Source organism: Macaca fascicularis, chromosome 10, assembly GCF_037993035.2.
Source record: "Macaca fascicularis isolate 582-1 chromosome 10, T2T-MFA8v1.1".
Taxonomy (NCBI): Eukaryota; Metazoa; Chordata; class Mammalia; order Primates; family Cercopithecidae; genus Macaca; species Macaca fascicularis.
In genome coordinates, this window is record NC_088384.1 from 76,791,811 (window position 1) to 76,807,658 (window position 15,848).

Sequence of the window (15,848 nt, forward strand, 5' to 3'; positions counted from 1 at the left end):
AAAAAAAAAGAAAGAAAAAGAAAAAAAAGGAGATATATAGACATACTAAAATTTGATGATGTAATCAGAAAATAAGAAAATAGATATCACATATTCTCACTTATATGTAGAAGCTATTTATTAAAAAAAAATTGAGCTCATACAATTGGAGAGAGTTGTGGGTATTAGAAGAGTAGGAAGGATGGGGAAGGGAAGGATAGGAAGAGGTTAGTTAATGGATATAAGATTACTACTAGAGTAAGTTCTAGTGTTCTATAGCACTATAGGGTAAATATGGTTAACATTAATTTATTATATATTTAAAAAAAAACAAGTGAGGATTTTAAATGCTTGCAACAAAGAAATGATAAATGTTCAGGTGATAGATATGCTAATTACTTTAATTTGAAAATTACACGTTGTATACCTGTATCAAACTATCATTCTGTATCCTATAAATATGCATAATTATTACATGTCTACTAAAAATAAAAAAAAACCTTAAAAATAAAAAACAATCCTTTAAAGAATTTACAGTTTCCTTAGGAATGTTTTATTTGCTATTTTTATGCATTTTGCTACCATTAAAAGTCCTGAGGACTCTTTGGTTAATTTTCTTTACCCAAACAAAGTATCTTCATTAGGATATATTTTTAAAATGTATCACTATACTAACATGACAGTCAGAGTCAAACATAATTGCCATCTCTACAGAGCAGAAATTCTATTTATTTTTTGTCCAAAATCAAAGTGCTCTGTGCCTACCTTTTAAGGACAAGGGACTGGATCTTGTGAATTCTGCATTTGATGGCCTGTGCTGTTTGCGAACTTCCAAGTACTCCTGAACTCTTGAATCAATGGTTTCTTTTAACAGTAAACAGACTTCCTAAAGCAAATAAAAAATTAGATATAACCTTAGAATCTAATGCAAAAAAGTTAACATGATACCTATTAAAAAGTCAACAATGAACATTTCATTTTGTTTGCTTTTTAATTTAGCTATGAATGTTGAAAGGAATGTCATGTGTGCTCATGAATAACACCACAAATTTAAATTTGCTACTGAAGTTTGCTCGAAACCATGATGTTGGCTCATTGTGTGATCTGGGAAAGTCATTTCATTTCTTTCTGCCTCAGTTTCATATTTCTAAAAGAAAGATAAAAACACTTCAATGTAAACATCAGGGTGAGGAGGTAGTAAGTGTGGTAAAGAATGCTTTCATATAAGTATCAATCAGTTCTACTGTGACAAATAGAAGAAATAAGTCAAGAGGAGCCAATACTGGCTGGCATCAGGGCCCCAGGGAAACACCCAGTGTGGCCAGCCAGGGGACTGTAGACGGGGACGGGGCCAGGAGTAAGGGCATATTCATCCACTGCTGGTGCAACGGCATGGGGAACCCACACCACAGCCCAGTCAACAGCAAGCAGCCCCCCATGGTTTCAGGGGACTGTTTCATGTTTACATGCACAATGTTGCTAGATCTTTGTTCAAAAGGAGTCAGAAACAGTAATTTTTATATAAACTATCCCATTTTTCAAACTTGGTCTAAAAATTTTTTACAATCTAAACACCATCATTCATTAGTTTCTGCTCTTGGGTTTACAAATCTACTGAAGAAGGAAACTGTTGAGCAGTGAGTTAAGCAGAGAACTGGAAATCACTAATCCTATTTTCTTCTATGCTCCTGATGATACTGTATATGCCAGTTTGTTTTTGTAAAAATGCACTACACTCATGTATTAACCGTGAAAATAATGTAATTTCTCTAAAGTAGATGAACATTTATTAGGCAACAGAAACACGTGGTTTTAATTCAATTTCAGTATTCCTTATCACTAGTCAGTTTCTGGATATGTCAATTGTTTTATGACTTATAAATATAATTGTTTTATTGTTTTGGTGTTATTTATGGCAAAGGTAAACAAAAATTTAAGCCCAACCACACAATGGGAAGATACTCTTTGAAGTTGTTTCCTGCACTAACAGGAAATTGTAACCTAATGTAGAAAAAGAGAGTAAAATAACACACAAATCTAAATTTCTTAATTTAAATTAAGAACTGATGTATAAGGACTGATGATTCCTGTTTAATTCCCAAAGACTGCAGCAAACTTGAGGTGAGTTGCCCAGGTCACCTCAAACCTGTTTTGCTGGTTTCTTGCAATGTCATCTCAGCTCTTAGAATCTTCACAAATTAAAACAACAAAATTTTTAGCTGTTCTGAGGAGCAATGATAGCAAAAGTTTTCCTTTATTACTAACACTTATATCCCTCAAACAGTACAGAAAACCCTTGATTTAACTCATGAGTGTGAGTTTCTAGATAAAATACAAACACTGGTTTCCTCTCTCCTGCTTTTCATGTTGCAGTCCAAAGATGCAGTGCCTCATGGAATACAGAGATATCCCTTTACAGTTGAGTGTTTCGGCATTGTTCACACAACAAAAAGGCAGCCTTGCCGCCTCATAGGTTTTTTTTTTTTTTAAACAATTAAAGAATTTTGCTTCACATGCAGAGTTCAACTATGACTGCGCTAGAAAATATGTGAAAGACATACATGGAAACAAGGATTGCTAAAATTTGGCCATAAATGCCCTATAAGGCTAAAACTAAAAATAGTATGACAAAAATAAAGCAAAGGCTCATACGCACAAATTTTCTCCCTCTAGCTCTGGGGCTTTCCTTCCGTGAGTCAGTTTGACAAATGGAAGGTAGACCAAGTGCAGTGTGATAGACACCAGTAACTGACCACACCACACTTAGCGAAGCTTTCTCTTCAGAACCACAACAATGCAAGAAAAGAAAACTTCTCAGCTACCTTTGAGGGGCAGACAAGAAGAACAAGTGAAAATCAGTGCGTAAGAGAGAGATACAGAGGGCATCTCTAGGCTAACGGGCTGTGCTCGCTTCCTCGAGTTTACAAATGGAACAGTTTGAGTTCAACTGTTTGGGTACAAAGACTACTCGTGCTGCACTCAAAATAAACATATGGTTAATACATGTAATTAGTTCTTTTTTCTAAAAAGGAACTGGATATTCTCAGGGTTTCACGATATAAAATGACTGTTAAAATGCAATCAAATTGGTTGCTTATGAAATCCCAATCATGAGAGGATCTAATGAAAAAAAAGATGAAAGCCTGGGGACACTGAACGTAAGCTAAAGTCATAGCCTTTCCTCAACTAGCTTTTCTCCTTTCTTACACACACACAAATGATCCCAGAGGAGTTTTAACGTCAGTGAATTTTTTTGTTTTTGTTTTTGTTTTTTTTTTGAGACAGGGTCTCACACTGCTGCCCACGGTGGAGTTCAGTGGCATGATCACAGCTCTGACTGCAGCCACAACCTCCTGGGCTCAAGTGACCCTCCTACCTCAGCCTGCAGAGTAGCTGGGATTCCAGACACAAGCCACCACATCTGGCTAATTTTTTATTTTTTATATAGATGGGGTTTCACCATGTTGCCCAGGCTGGTTTGAACTCCTGGGCTCAGGCAATCCGCCCGCCTTAGCCTCCCAAAGTGCTGGGATTACAGTGTGTGTCACTGTGCCTGGCCAATACACATTTTAAAAGGACAAATTAAAGAAGCAGCAGCAAATTGACTATTTGGTTTTGAGTGGCAAGCTCAGCTTGCTACAGCGACCTGCCCCTTGCAGCTGCCAGCGCAGCACTGCTCTGCAGGTCCTGTCATGCACTGTGCAGCTTTGCTAAGTCATGCCCTGCTGCCCTCAAGTAGGTACTATGAGCATCCATGCAGCTGCATGTGGCTCCTAAAAAAAAAAAACCTAGCCTCACGCTTTGGCTATGAGGTGATTCACACACCCAGGGCTTTATTTTAAAGCGTTCCAAATTAACTGAATCTTGGGCAAAACGGACTCAATATTAACAAGAAAGGTCTAAGGCTGATAAAGGTCTAAGGTGGCAAAGCTGAAAGGGAATGGAGAACGGGTCTGGAATGGTGGATTTATAACACTGTTAATTTAAGCCAAGTCAGAAGATTTCGGGGTGAGGTCCCCTTGGGTGACTATTGGTCACTTTGGGGAAACGAGCGAACAGTTTTGAATCACAGCAACATGTGTTAGTAAGCTAAAGAGTGGAATTATATGAAGGTAAGTGGCAGTAGGAGATGTTGATTGACTTGCTAAATACTTAAAAGTCATGAAGAGGAGAGTCTACAGTTATTTACCTGAATGATAAATCCCGTCATACAGAACCTTGTGCCTTCCTTTCCTCAACTTTAGGTCACCAGGTATTCTTTGCAAAATAATGACAGCAAAGTCTTGATAATATTATCCTTTGAATGAAAATGTATTATCCTATAAAATCTTTCTTGGGAGGTGGGGATCTCTTTTCTGGTGATCTCCAAAAGCTGATTAAAAGCAATTATCACAGAAAAGGGTGGCTTTTTTTTTTCCCCCACCACTGTCAATAGTTTCTTCTGCATATACTATATTTTAACACATTTTATTTTTACTTCTCACTCTAAAAAAGCAACTGTGATAAATGGACATCATGGATAATGATATTTTTAAAGGTATGTAAAAGCCACAAGCTGGTTACTCTTGCTCTCTGGAGAGCAGGGATCAGAGAAGGAAGCAAAGTAATGGTGAGAGCTCAGTGCAGCTTGTAAGCCTCCACCACAAGCAGCACTTGGGTGGGATTGTTGAAACTTAGAACCAGGAGTGGATCTGGCATCTAGGCAAACCCCTTCACTTTCAGATGAGGAGGCTGAGGCTCAGGGAAGTCCAACATCACGCTCTGCTAAGCCCCCCACTGCTGGCTTTCCTGACTGACCACTGTGAGAAGTGGTCAAGTATCTCCTCACTTGTCAAAGGCTCATGATAATACAAGGATGATAGAAAATAAAAGCTGAGGCTTTAACATGGGTGTGAAGGTTCAGCCTTGTGTTAAACGCCACACCTGCTTCAGGTGATCAGGCTATCCTTCACAACCAGTCAGGTTAAAATCCCTGATTACCTGAAATAGTCACTTTAACTTCTTCTTCTTCTCTTTTTTAATATATAGAACTCCTTCCCCCAAAACAAAGAGGTATAAAATGTCTGGCTTAAATAATAGAGTATCATATGAAGTGTATGAATGTGTCAGTTTCTGAAGGAAAAAAAAAAGTGCGTGCATATGTGTCTGTCATTGGGAATACAATTGTTTTTCAAGAATTAAATACCCAACATTTTCCCCCACCAATAGAAATGAAAGCTGGAAAAAGATAATATTTCTTGTAGCAGCAGCAGCAGCAGCTACTTGCAATTAAACAGCAGAAAGTTTTGTTGTACCTCTTTCTTCTGTTCAGAAAACCAGCTTGTATCTTTGTTTGAACCTTGCGGCAAGATATGAAGATCCACGAGGACAGCAAAATTCCCACACTGAAAAACATTAATGGCAGAGTCAGTGTCTGCGCAGCTCATGCCCAGCAAACAATGAGAGAAAATCTCACAAATTCCTATGTGGTTGCTCATGATGAAATGGCAACAAAGTTCGCTACTAGACAGAATTCTTAATAAAGAACATGGCTACAGGTCATAATCTACTACTTTTCCTAAGTTTAACATTTACAGTAGAAATGCTAAGGAGAGATGCAATGTTAATCAAGACAGGAAAGACAAAATAATCTGTCTCTGGGCTGCACCTTGAAAGGGGATGTCCAGGCATCCCGGCAGCAGTTGGAAGACGTCAAGCATTGAGAGAAGTTAAACAGGTCCGTACTAGGTAGGCTCCACAAAAGAATGATTCCATGCACAGCCAGGGGAATTCTTTCTTCTAAGCAGCAAAGAACAGATATAAGATACTGCATTTTTAGACGGACAAAAGGATTGGCTAGGACTGTACACTTTAGAATTGAAATAGGAACATGGAAGAATGAGAAATAAGCAAGAAGAGAAAAATAGACACTGAATGCTAGTTAACAAAACAAAACCAAAAATTCATTAAAGTATGCTACAAAACTGTACAAAGCCTGACTCTGTTCTTATTCTATAGGCTAGCGCTGTCCAGCACTGTAGAAAAAAATGGAAATATTCTATATATATGCTGTTCAGTAAGAGAGCCATATGTGTCCATATGTGGCTGCTGAGCACTCAAAATGTGGCTATTGTAACTGATAAGCTAAATTTTTAATACAATTTAAATTAAATTTAAATAGCTACATGTAGCTAGTGGTTCCATACTGGATAGCACAGTTACAGGCCCTGTGAAAAGTTGTTACCTTATAAATCTTCACATATGAGTGAACTAATTTCTGAGAATCACAAGATAACTGTGAACAAACTAATTTGGTAAGGAATGGGACACCAAGGTTGGCGATGGTCTGAGAGACCCAGAGGTTTGGTTTATGAGACTCAGAGGTTCAGTTTTTTCACTTCCTTGGCTGGACAGTTTTTTTTTTTTTTTTTTTAATTCTGTCCTATGTATCAACAGGGAAAGGAAAGTAGTTTCAACAAATGGTTAGACCATCAGATGTAAATATAAAGTGAAACTTGACACCTACCTCACGCTATACACAAAATTTAATTTGAGATGGATCACATACCTAAACAAAAAAAGCCAAAACTATCTTCCTGATCTTTGGAACAGGAAAAGATTTCTTAGGATCCAGAAAGCACCAAATATTGAGAAAAATTGTTGTAAAATTGTTAAATTTTCAAAACTTCCTGTTAACCAAAAAAGCACCATTAATAAAATAAATAGGTATGTTACAGACTGGGAGAAATGTATCTATGTATTCATAAATACATGTATCTGGCAAAAAGGACTGGTATCCAAAATATGTAAAGAACTCCTACAAACTGATATTTAAACAAAAAAAACAAAAACAAAAAAACCCGAGTTTGAACAGACACTTCACAAACAGGATCAATGAATGGCTAATAAGAAAATGAAAAAAGTGTTCAATATCATTAGTCATCAGGCAAATTAAAATTAAAATGACCAAGAGATACAACTACAATACCCACCAGAATGACTACAATTAAAAAGACTGACATAACATGAAATGTTGGTAAGGATATGGAGCAACCCAAACTCTCATACTTTCCCAGTGGAAATGTAAGATGGTCTAACCACTTTGGCAAATGGGTTTCTCAGTTCCTGTAGTTAAACGTACATTTACTTATCAATTGAGCCAATGATTCCTCCCCAGGTATTTACCCAAGAGAGACGAAGTATATGTGCACACAAAGATTTGTATGCAAATATTCATGGAAGTTTTATTTATAATAACCCAAAGTGAAGACAACCCAAAAGTCTACAACAGGAGAACAAATTGTGCCATATTCATGCAATGGAGCACTACTCACCACACTACCGACAGACTCAACATGTATTTATCTCAAAAACATTAGGTTGAGCAAAAGAAGCCAGTCCAAAAGAGCACATACTGTATGGTTCCATCTATATATAATTCTAAAAGAGCAAAATCAATGTGTGATGAAAGGAATCAAAACAGTAATTTCTCAGGGGGATAAAAAACTGGGTGAGAACTGTCACAAAGGAAGTTTGTATGTGATAAGAATACTCTGTATCTTGACGGGGTATGTTATGTATACACTGTAATCAGCTCCTTTCACTATATTTAAATTATACATCAATAATAAACAATTTTTAAACACTGTGTAAAATGCACTCATACTTACTGGCAGTTATTTAAAATGCAGGTATTACGTTCCTGAAAATGTGTGGGAGACCAAAATGAAGTTTACTGGATAATAAACTGTGAAGCATGTTGAAAGATGGTTTCCTAGGATGTAAAAGAGTGCACTTTAGTGTGTTACAGCTCAGTGTGTTGCAATCAGCATTTTATTTTAATGAAAGAGAACTGAAGAGAATATTAGAATGTAATACAAAATATCAATGTGTCATGGTAAGAACAAGAATTGTTTTGTGAAATGTAAGTAAATGTGTACTCAGTTATGATGGAAAGCCTATTTCTTATTGTGGGCTGTAATAAAAAATGTTTGAAAACCGCTCAAGTATTTAAAGTTCTTCTCAACTGTTGGTTATAGAATTTAACCTTTAAGGAGTATGCTGCCACCAGGTGGAGGTCGCATGCCACAACTACAGGATCTTAGCCACGGAGTATTAACCTTTCATGTGCCATGGACTTATTTAGTCAACTGTGAAGCTGATGAAACTTGCTCGGAATAATATTTTTAAATGCATGAAATACAACACATAGGATTAACAAGAAAACCAATTACACTGAAGTACAGTTGTCTTAACAAAAGAAAAATTTGAGGCATAGGAATGTATGCACTTGTTTATTAAGGTATTGGGTCTTGTCACATAGTGATGGAGCTAGCACTAGTACAAATCTGAAGTAGTGATAAGCATAAATGGTATCTTTATTATCTGAAACAACCATAATGCAATATGAAAAGAACTATAATTTCTAATGGTGACAAATACTGCTAATATTATTCATATTTTTATTATGAATCCTACATTCATAATAAAAAGGAAAACTAAATTTACTAGAACTTGGTCACAATAAAGATGTAACTTTTTCCCATGCAAGTTCACTGGCCTCTGAATTCAATCACAAGCCCATTGAAGTTCCAGAGATTCTGGAATAAAAGCCCTTCCAAAGTGGTAAAATATGTCTCAACACATTTTATTGCAGGTTCCTACAGTTGTTCTTTCCTGATTTTTAAATCTAAACCAAGTTCACTGCTACCTTTTCATTAGCAAAACTAATTCTGTTTTTTTTTTCTTGTAACCCTCTCACCACCGCAAAACTAATTCTTTAAAAAAAGGGGGGGGAGGGGTGGCAATCTTAAGCTTAAGACACTTAAATTGATACTGTAACAGCAGCTTTCTGAAGAATTAACCTAATAGTAAGGTCCAATTTGGTATGTTTCTCACCATTTTGTGATCCTGATCACAAATAACCTAATCTAAGTTTGAAAATAAACAGATTGAGTAGAATGTCTCTTTTTAGAAAAATAAATTGTTAAATCTTACTGTGGTGATCAGACTTCCCTGGGGTTTCTGGAAACCTCCATCCACTGTTTGGTAGGCAGTTCCCTCCCCCGCAGGGGGCTCTCCCTCCGCAGCCTGCAGTTCTGAGCTCTCTGAACTCCCTCCCACACTAGGCAGAGGTATTCCGCCTTTTCCAAAGTTCCCTGCTCTCAAAGCTTTTCTTCTTGTCTCTCATGAGAAAACAGAAGTGAAAAAAAAAAAGGCTTCTTACACTACCAGCAGCACAGCCTCCCTTTCTCCACCTCCTTAATTAGGAGACTGTTATTTCTAGTCTCAGAAGATCAGCTCTCCAGCTTTCTTCTGAGAGGAGCAACATGGTAACCATCACTTCTTTCTCCGCCCAGAACTGGTCACTCTGCAGAGGCCAAGCCACCTCTTGAGCAATCAACAGGCTTCTAGGAATAGCTTCACATCGCATGCACTGGGCTGCGAGTCCCCCAGCCAGGATCTGGTCTGGCTTCTATCCCCTCCACCCAGAGGATGCAGCCAACAACCAGGGAGTCACCCCCAACTCCTCCCTTTCCCTAACCGTCCGGAATCAGTCACGCATCTTGTCCATTTTAATTTTTTAGAGAGTTCTCAAACACACTTCTCTCTTGCTCTGTTGCTCGTATCTTCTCCCACTTGGAAGATTACAGTCACATCTATCGGTGTCCTGGATGAACCCTCAATGCATATCCGGGCAATCTCTAACCTACAAATCGGATCAGTCCACTCCTGCTGCAGCTCAGAGCAGCAAGTCACAGGCCTCTAATGAGGTCCACGTCTTTGTCTCCTGCGCCTGACTTTTTCATCCTTGGCTTACATTACAACTTGCCTCATTGCTTCCATTCTTGTTGAGCTCCTATGCATCCTCGAACCCTAGTAGGAGTGTGGCCAACTCTGTGAAGGTGTTCTGAAGTTTCTCTTTCCCTGCTCTGGACCAGCCCATTCTTCATGTGATTATTTATTTCTACATTAAATGACTGGCCCAGGTAAGGCCCCCATCCTAGGCTATAAGCTCCATGGAGACAGGTCTATACCTCTGCCAACCCTGTATCCCCAGTGATCAACACAGTACCAGCCCTCGGTGAATGCTTAATATTTAAAGAAAGGAAGAACAAACGAAAAAACAAATGACAGAACAAGTTAGCCCCAAGTATTGGGCAAATCACAGCCTTGTCCGCAAAGGGAGAGCTCTAAGCCCTTTCCAGGGACAAAGCCATTCCTATTTGGCCCAGTGCACTGATACATCATAGAAAACTTCCTCTCTCCCTATTCTGAAGTAGCAACAACTCTTCCATCACCTACAACAACCAGTCATTTTTCATATTTTGTGAAATGGGAATACAAGAATCTTAGGATTACTTCACTGGAAACTCACTGCCAACTGAGCATGTTGGTTATTTTTCCTATCTCTTTCCTAAGAATTCCAGAGGTGCAACTCACACTATTTCTAAGTCCTCAGAGGTGGGAGGTCTTGTCTTCTGTGTTTATATTAAATATAAGAATAAGGGTGAAAATATTAACATTTCTCACCCACAAAGCCATCTCTGGAGCATCCTCAGAACTCTTAAGAGATGTAGAAAGGTCCCCACATTCTCTCACGCACTCATTGATCATCTGAAACACCTGCTGAGTTTCACAGGAGCACTAGCCAGGCCCTCAGAGAGGGAGGGGCAGCAGCTGGGCACTGTGGCATGTGTGACCACGGCACATACCCAAGGACCAGAGGGAGTGGAGTGACAGCTCTGCCCGAGGAAGGTGAGGGAAGGGAAGGTGGTGTCGCAGTCAAGTACTGACAAACAGGGCAAGCAGTGCAGAAGGAAAAATGAACAACGCCCCATGCAGAGAAACAGTCTGACTAGCTCGCATGCTTTGGAGATGGAAAAGAGTCTAAATGCAGAAAAACAGGGCATTGTTGGCAGATGGGGCCAACGGGGCAGGAAGGCTCAGGCCACAGAGGGACCTTGGACAGACCGAGGTGGCTGGTGGGCTGGAGGGCTCACTTGGGTAGGAGTGTGGAGCATGGGCGGGGAAGGGGAAATCACTGGAACCAGACAGATTCAAAGTCACTGCAGGAACCCAAATAAGAGCCCAAGCAAGGTGATCTCAAGGTGAAGGGGAAGGGGCACATTTGAGGGATACTCAGAAGACAGAAGTAAGAGGATGTGGTTGGATGAGAGGGAGAGGAAGGACAAGGGTGAGGCCCAAGGCATGTGGGCAGTTTCTACCACACCCACGGGGCTTCCAGAGGCAGCTTACATACATGCGTCTGTTGCTGAGAAGCCATAAAAATCATCATTGGCATTTTACACCCACCTGGCATTGAGGGTGTAAGGCAGCTTCAAGTAACAAGGCAAACATTAAAAATGGAGAGAATAAGTAAAGGCAAACAAGGGTAAAAACATAAGATGAAACCAATGATAGGCCTGCACGAACTTCCCACCATAGTCCCAAGTCTTTGCAACATCTGGCTCTCAGATTCCTAGGGTACAAATGTGAAAATTACAGCACCAATCAGAGTCAAGAAGATGAGAAGGAATCCACGCTGATGATAACTCAATCATTTCTGATACTACAGCTAGAAGGAGTTTCTCCTAAAGGCCTCCTCAGAAAACATGGAAATTTTCTTCCTGGAAGTACAAATTTTACAAAAAAGTTTTAGAAAACATATTACATATTTTCATATTAGCACAAACTGCATATATCTTACAGCATAAAATTTTATAGTGATGTGATTTTTAAACAATCACAGTTTAAAATATGGATTGTCATTTACAGAGCACCTATGTTCCATGCACTGTGCTAAGTTTTACTCAGAGCATTCAATTAAATCTTTGCCACTCTGCTGAAGGAGCACAATGATTATTTGCATTTCATAGATAAGGAAGTTGAATTCGGGAAGGTCTAGTCCAAGATTACACAGGCAGTGAGTGCCAGACCCAGGAATCAAATCCAGATCTGAGAGACTCCACATTGCCAGACATTATTCTGAGGAAATTTAACGCCTGTGGAAGGCTACTCAGGACACGCTTCCAGCCTCATGTGGGAGCACGTTTAGGCTCTCTAGCCTGGAACCCACTCCCCTTTATTTGGGAGCTGGCCCCTATCCCCTCTAGGTGAGCGATGGCAGCCCCATGTGCCCTAAAACACCCTATGCCTTAGTGCCTGGTGACTGCACCAGGGATTCTCAACAGAGTCCCGCAGCTCCCTTCCCTGGGCAGCCTGATTCCCTGTCTAATTCCATTCCAACACAGGTACAGAGAGCTCAGACACTCAAGTTGCCACTGTAGAGCACCATGCTGAAACCCAAGTGCAGTGAAGCAGTGAAAGTCCCACCTTAGAAAGAACGAGGTGGGAGGGGTGGTTAGGGAGAAGAAAGGGTGAGGAGGGGAAAGAAAAGAATGCAGGAGAGGATGACAGCAATAAACCCTGTGAGAGGTGGGGTAGAGCTGTGAGGGTAGGAAGAGAAGTCTCCTGACATTAAGAATCCCTATCCAGATAGTTAAAAGCTGAAGAAAAGTCAATGCAAGTGTTCTGTCAATTGAATTCCCTTGGCCTGTTATTCATGTGAAATACTGGCCCAGGAAATCCAAGCTTGTAGTTTACATTTAAGAAAGGGAACCAGCATACCTGTTGGATGGCATACTCCATAAACTCACAGACAGGTCAGGAGATGGGAGAATAAAGAGTCATTCTGTTGGAATACACTATATATTTAGTCCAATTGCAAAAATTTACTAATGGTGAACAAGTGAGCAATAACAATAGTTAAGATTCATGGAGCACTTGTGTGCCAGACACTGTGTCAAGCCCTTTCTGTACATTATTGCATTTAATTCTCATAGCAACCCAAAAGGCAGACACTATTACCCCTTGGTGTTCTGGAAACACTGAGAAATTTAAAAGCACTCTTTCTCTTTTAGGAGATCACTGGTGATCATGACTGGGTTTTGTTTGGTGCAGTGCCTTGCCAACCTGGCAATACTTGTGAGATCGGGTACAAGGAACACTCCATAATCTCAGTGACAGAATTAGACACAGCCTGAATTTGAGATCATAACACACAAAGAAGGCCTGGAGAAAGTCCTTTGATGACTAATGGGAGAATGGCCCAGCACAGGAAGTCCAAAGACCATGAATCTCTTCTAATGATGCCCCAGTTTAGGGGGGGTGGTACCACCCTCCTTTCTCTACTGTCAGTTTCTGTATATACAAAATGAGTGGACCGAACCAAATTGCCTTTAAGATGCCTTCCCTTTAAGATCTCATCTCCTGGTCATTTTGGTTTGCAACCATTTACTTGGATTCTACTTGCACACATAGTGTCTGTCCTCCTGTGGAGGTTATAAAAGAGCCAAACTGAGACTAGCACCTCATGCTGTCCTCTGTCAGTCCATTATGGGCCACCTACCAGGTGGCCTTTGTGGAGGAGCTGCTTTCTGTTACCTTTGGGTTGTCAATGTCTAGTACTGGGTCTGGCACACAGATGGTTGTGAAGAGTGTTTGTTAAATGAAAACATACATCAGTGATGAAAATTAAGTGGCTGGCTTATTCTCTCTCTAGGAGGGATTACCTCCCTCTCACCTGCACCCTGAACTCAGAACAAAAAACACTACAGAATCAAGCTCATGGTTTACAACTAAGGTTGCCCCAGGTATGCACAGATTACTGTCACTCATGAATCGGAATGGCTATTTCTCCACTTTCCAGTCAATCAGGCAGAACAAGATGCAAGCACAAAGCCCTGGTTGACAATGTGAATCCAGACCCATTAAAGGGAACTTCCTTGGTTGCACATGGATGACTAGTTCTTTAAGCTTGAGTTTTTTGGGTTAAAGGGCTGCTTGGGAAGGTGTGACTTGTCTGAGGAGAAAAGGACTCAGGAGGGGAGGGAGCTCCTGTCTCCTGTTTAGTGTCTGTTGTGGAACCTCTGACTATAGGTCAAGGATGTGTAACTTCCCAATCACTTGTTTTCCACAACAGATTTATGACTATGGTTAGGAAGGATTCTACAAAGATAAAGAGTAAAACACAAAGGAAAGAGAAAGATGAGGGAAAAGCAGAACAAATGACTTAGCAGCTTCTAAAAGGAGGAGAAAATCAAGTAAGAGGCTGTGATGTCCTTCAGTAAACCACCTCTGGTATCCTATTAAGAAAGAGTTTTGTGTTTTGACCCAGAGTGCTACAGGGTGGCTCACACTCTCCCTGGGTAAGATTTGAGATGGGAAGCAAAGTACTGCTTGGAATAAAGCAATGGTCAACCACGTTATTATGAAGGGCTGCTTAAATTTAACATATGCCCCTGGGACCCTGTGGTAGAAATCCAGGCTGAATCACAAACTCTCAAAGCCATCACTGCATGAAGAATACATTTGGGAATAGGTTTTCAGATGAGAACTGACTTCATTTCTTTAGACATCCTCCCTAATGGTTTTCAGGACATGATTCTTTCAAGTATAACCTGCAGGTACCTTCCCTTAGTCGACTGGTCAGTGGCACAGACACAGCAGGTGTGGCAATGAGTAAAACAGTGGCTTGGTTCAGCACAGACCTGACTTCAAATCCTAGCTCTGAGCCTCAGTGGCTCTGAGACGCAGGGTAAGTTCCTCCAATGTAAAAATGGAGACAGCAATGAAAACTACCTGATGTGGTTATTTTGAGCATGACATGACACAATGTGGGCATAAGGCTTCCGCACCATGCCAGCCACCCAAAAGGCTCAAGGAAGAAATACTGGCTGCTTTTCTCATTTTTTTCCTCCAAAGGTAGAATTTGTCTCAAATTCCAAAGAATTTTAAATGAATTCTGAACTGTCAGTTCCACAAGATTTACAAATACGTAGGGCAGAGGTTTCCACCTATTCCTATTAAGAGTCAATAAATGCCTCATAATTCTTCTGCACGGTTTTACTCTGGCCACACACTGCTTCTATGAAAAAGAGCAGATGGCTTGTAATCATACCACATTACAAGTAAAAATATGAACTCTCCTCTTACATATTTCTGCAAGAAAGCACATGAAATGAAAAGATAACCTGACAGAAACTGTAATGTACTCGTCCGGAAGGCCCCTGACTTCAGAGGGTACGAAGTGGCTGGGACGCAAGCATCACTTATATTTAGTGACATTTATGCTGGTCAGGAGCATGTTCTGGATCAATTATGGCATCTATAATCTGAAAGTGGAGTATGGGAAACAACAGGAATATCAGCGCCCACAAATTTTGTCCACAACTTGATCTAACATGTGTGATCATGAGGCATTGGAATGTGGCTTTGATTTTAAACTAAGAATTAACATGTTAGAAAATATTCTTTAATATTTGTGAAGAATCTTGACATGAAAGAAAAACTTTTCAGTTTATGAGTTAGAGGAATTTATGACAAACTACATATGAGTCAAAGAAAACCCCTGTAAATATTCCCCTAGTGATCAACATCTAGGTTGGCAGATTGTTCTAAAGGGTGGCCAGTCTTGGAGGGAGATTTCTTGAAGCAGGAAGGAAGAGGAGAGACAGGTAGCATAATTTTCCTACCTCTGTGGGTGAAACCAAAGCTTCTTTGATAAATACTTTGGGGATTCTGGATGACTTAGAGGAATTGTTTATTTGTTTATAGGTAAAATAATTTAAGGAATCCCCCCGTAGTGGTATTTTTACCCTGGAATCTTCTCATCTACTTTCTTTCTTTTTTTTTTTTTTGAGATGGAGTCTTGCTCGTCGCCCAGGCTAGAGTGCAGTGGCACAATCTTGGCTCACTGCAAGCTCCGCCTCCCAGGTTCACACCATTCTCCTGTCTCAACCTCCAGAGTAGCTGGGACTACAGGCGCCCGCCACCACGTCCAGCTAATTTTTTGTATTTTTAGCAGAGACGGGGTTTCACCGTGTTAG

General features: G+C 40.1%; 1 protein-coding gene across 6 annotated transcripts in view; it reads right to left on the reverse strand.

Annotated features, from left to right (window-relative positions):
* The window catches only part of SLX4IP (SLX4 interacting protein), a 204,223-nt gene that overhangs the window by 72,911 nt on the left and 115,464 nt on the right, over window positions 1-15,848 (reverse strand). For all 6 annotated transcript variants that reach the window (XR_012419160.1, XM_074004774.1, XM_074004772.1 and 3 more), the window contains exons 3-4: window positions 5,274-5,363; window positions 745-865 (exon numbers count right to left, since the gene is read on the reverse strand). Coding sequence is in view for 5 of the 6 variants with exons in the window: in XM_074004774.1 (XP_073860875.1) it covers window positions 745-865; window positions 5,274-5,363 (211 nt within the window). In the remaining variant the exon portion in view is untranslated. The remainder of the gene's footprint in view (window positions 1-744; window positions 866-5,273; window positions 5,364-15,848) is intronic.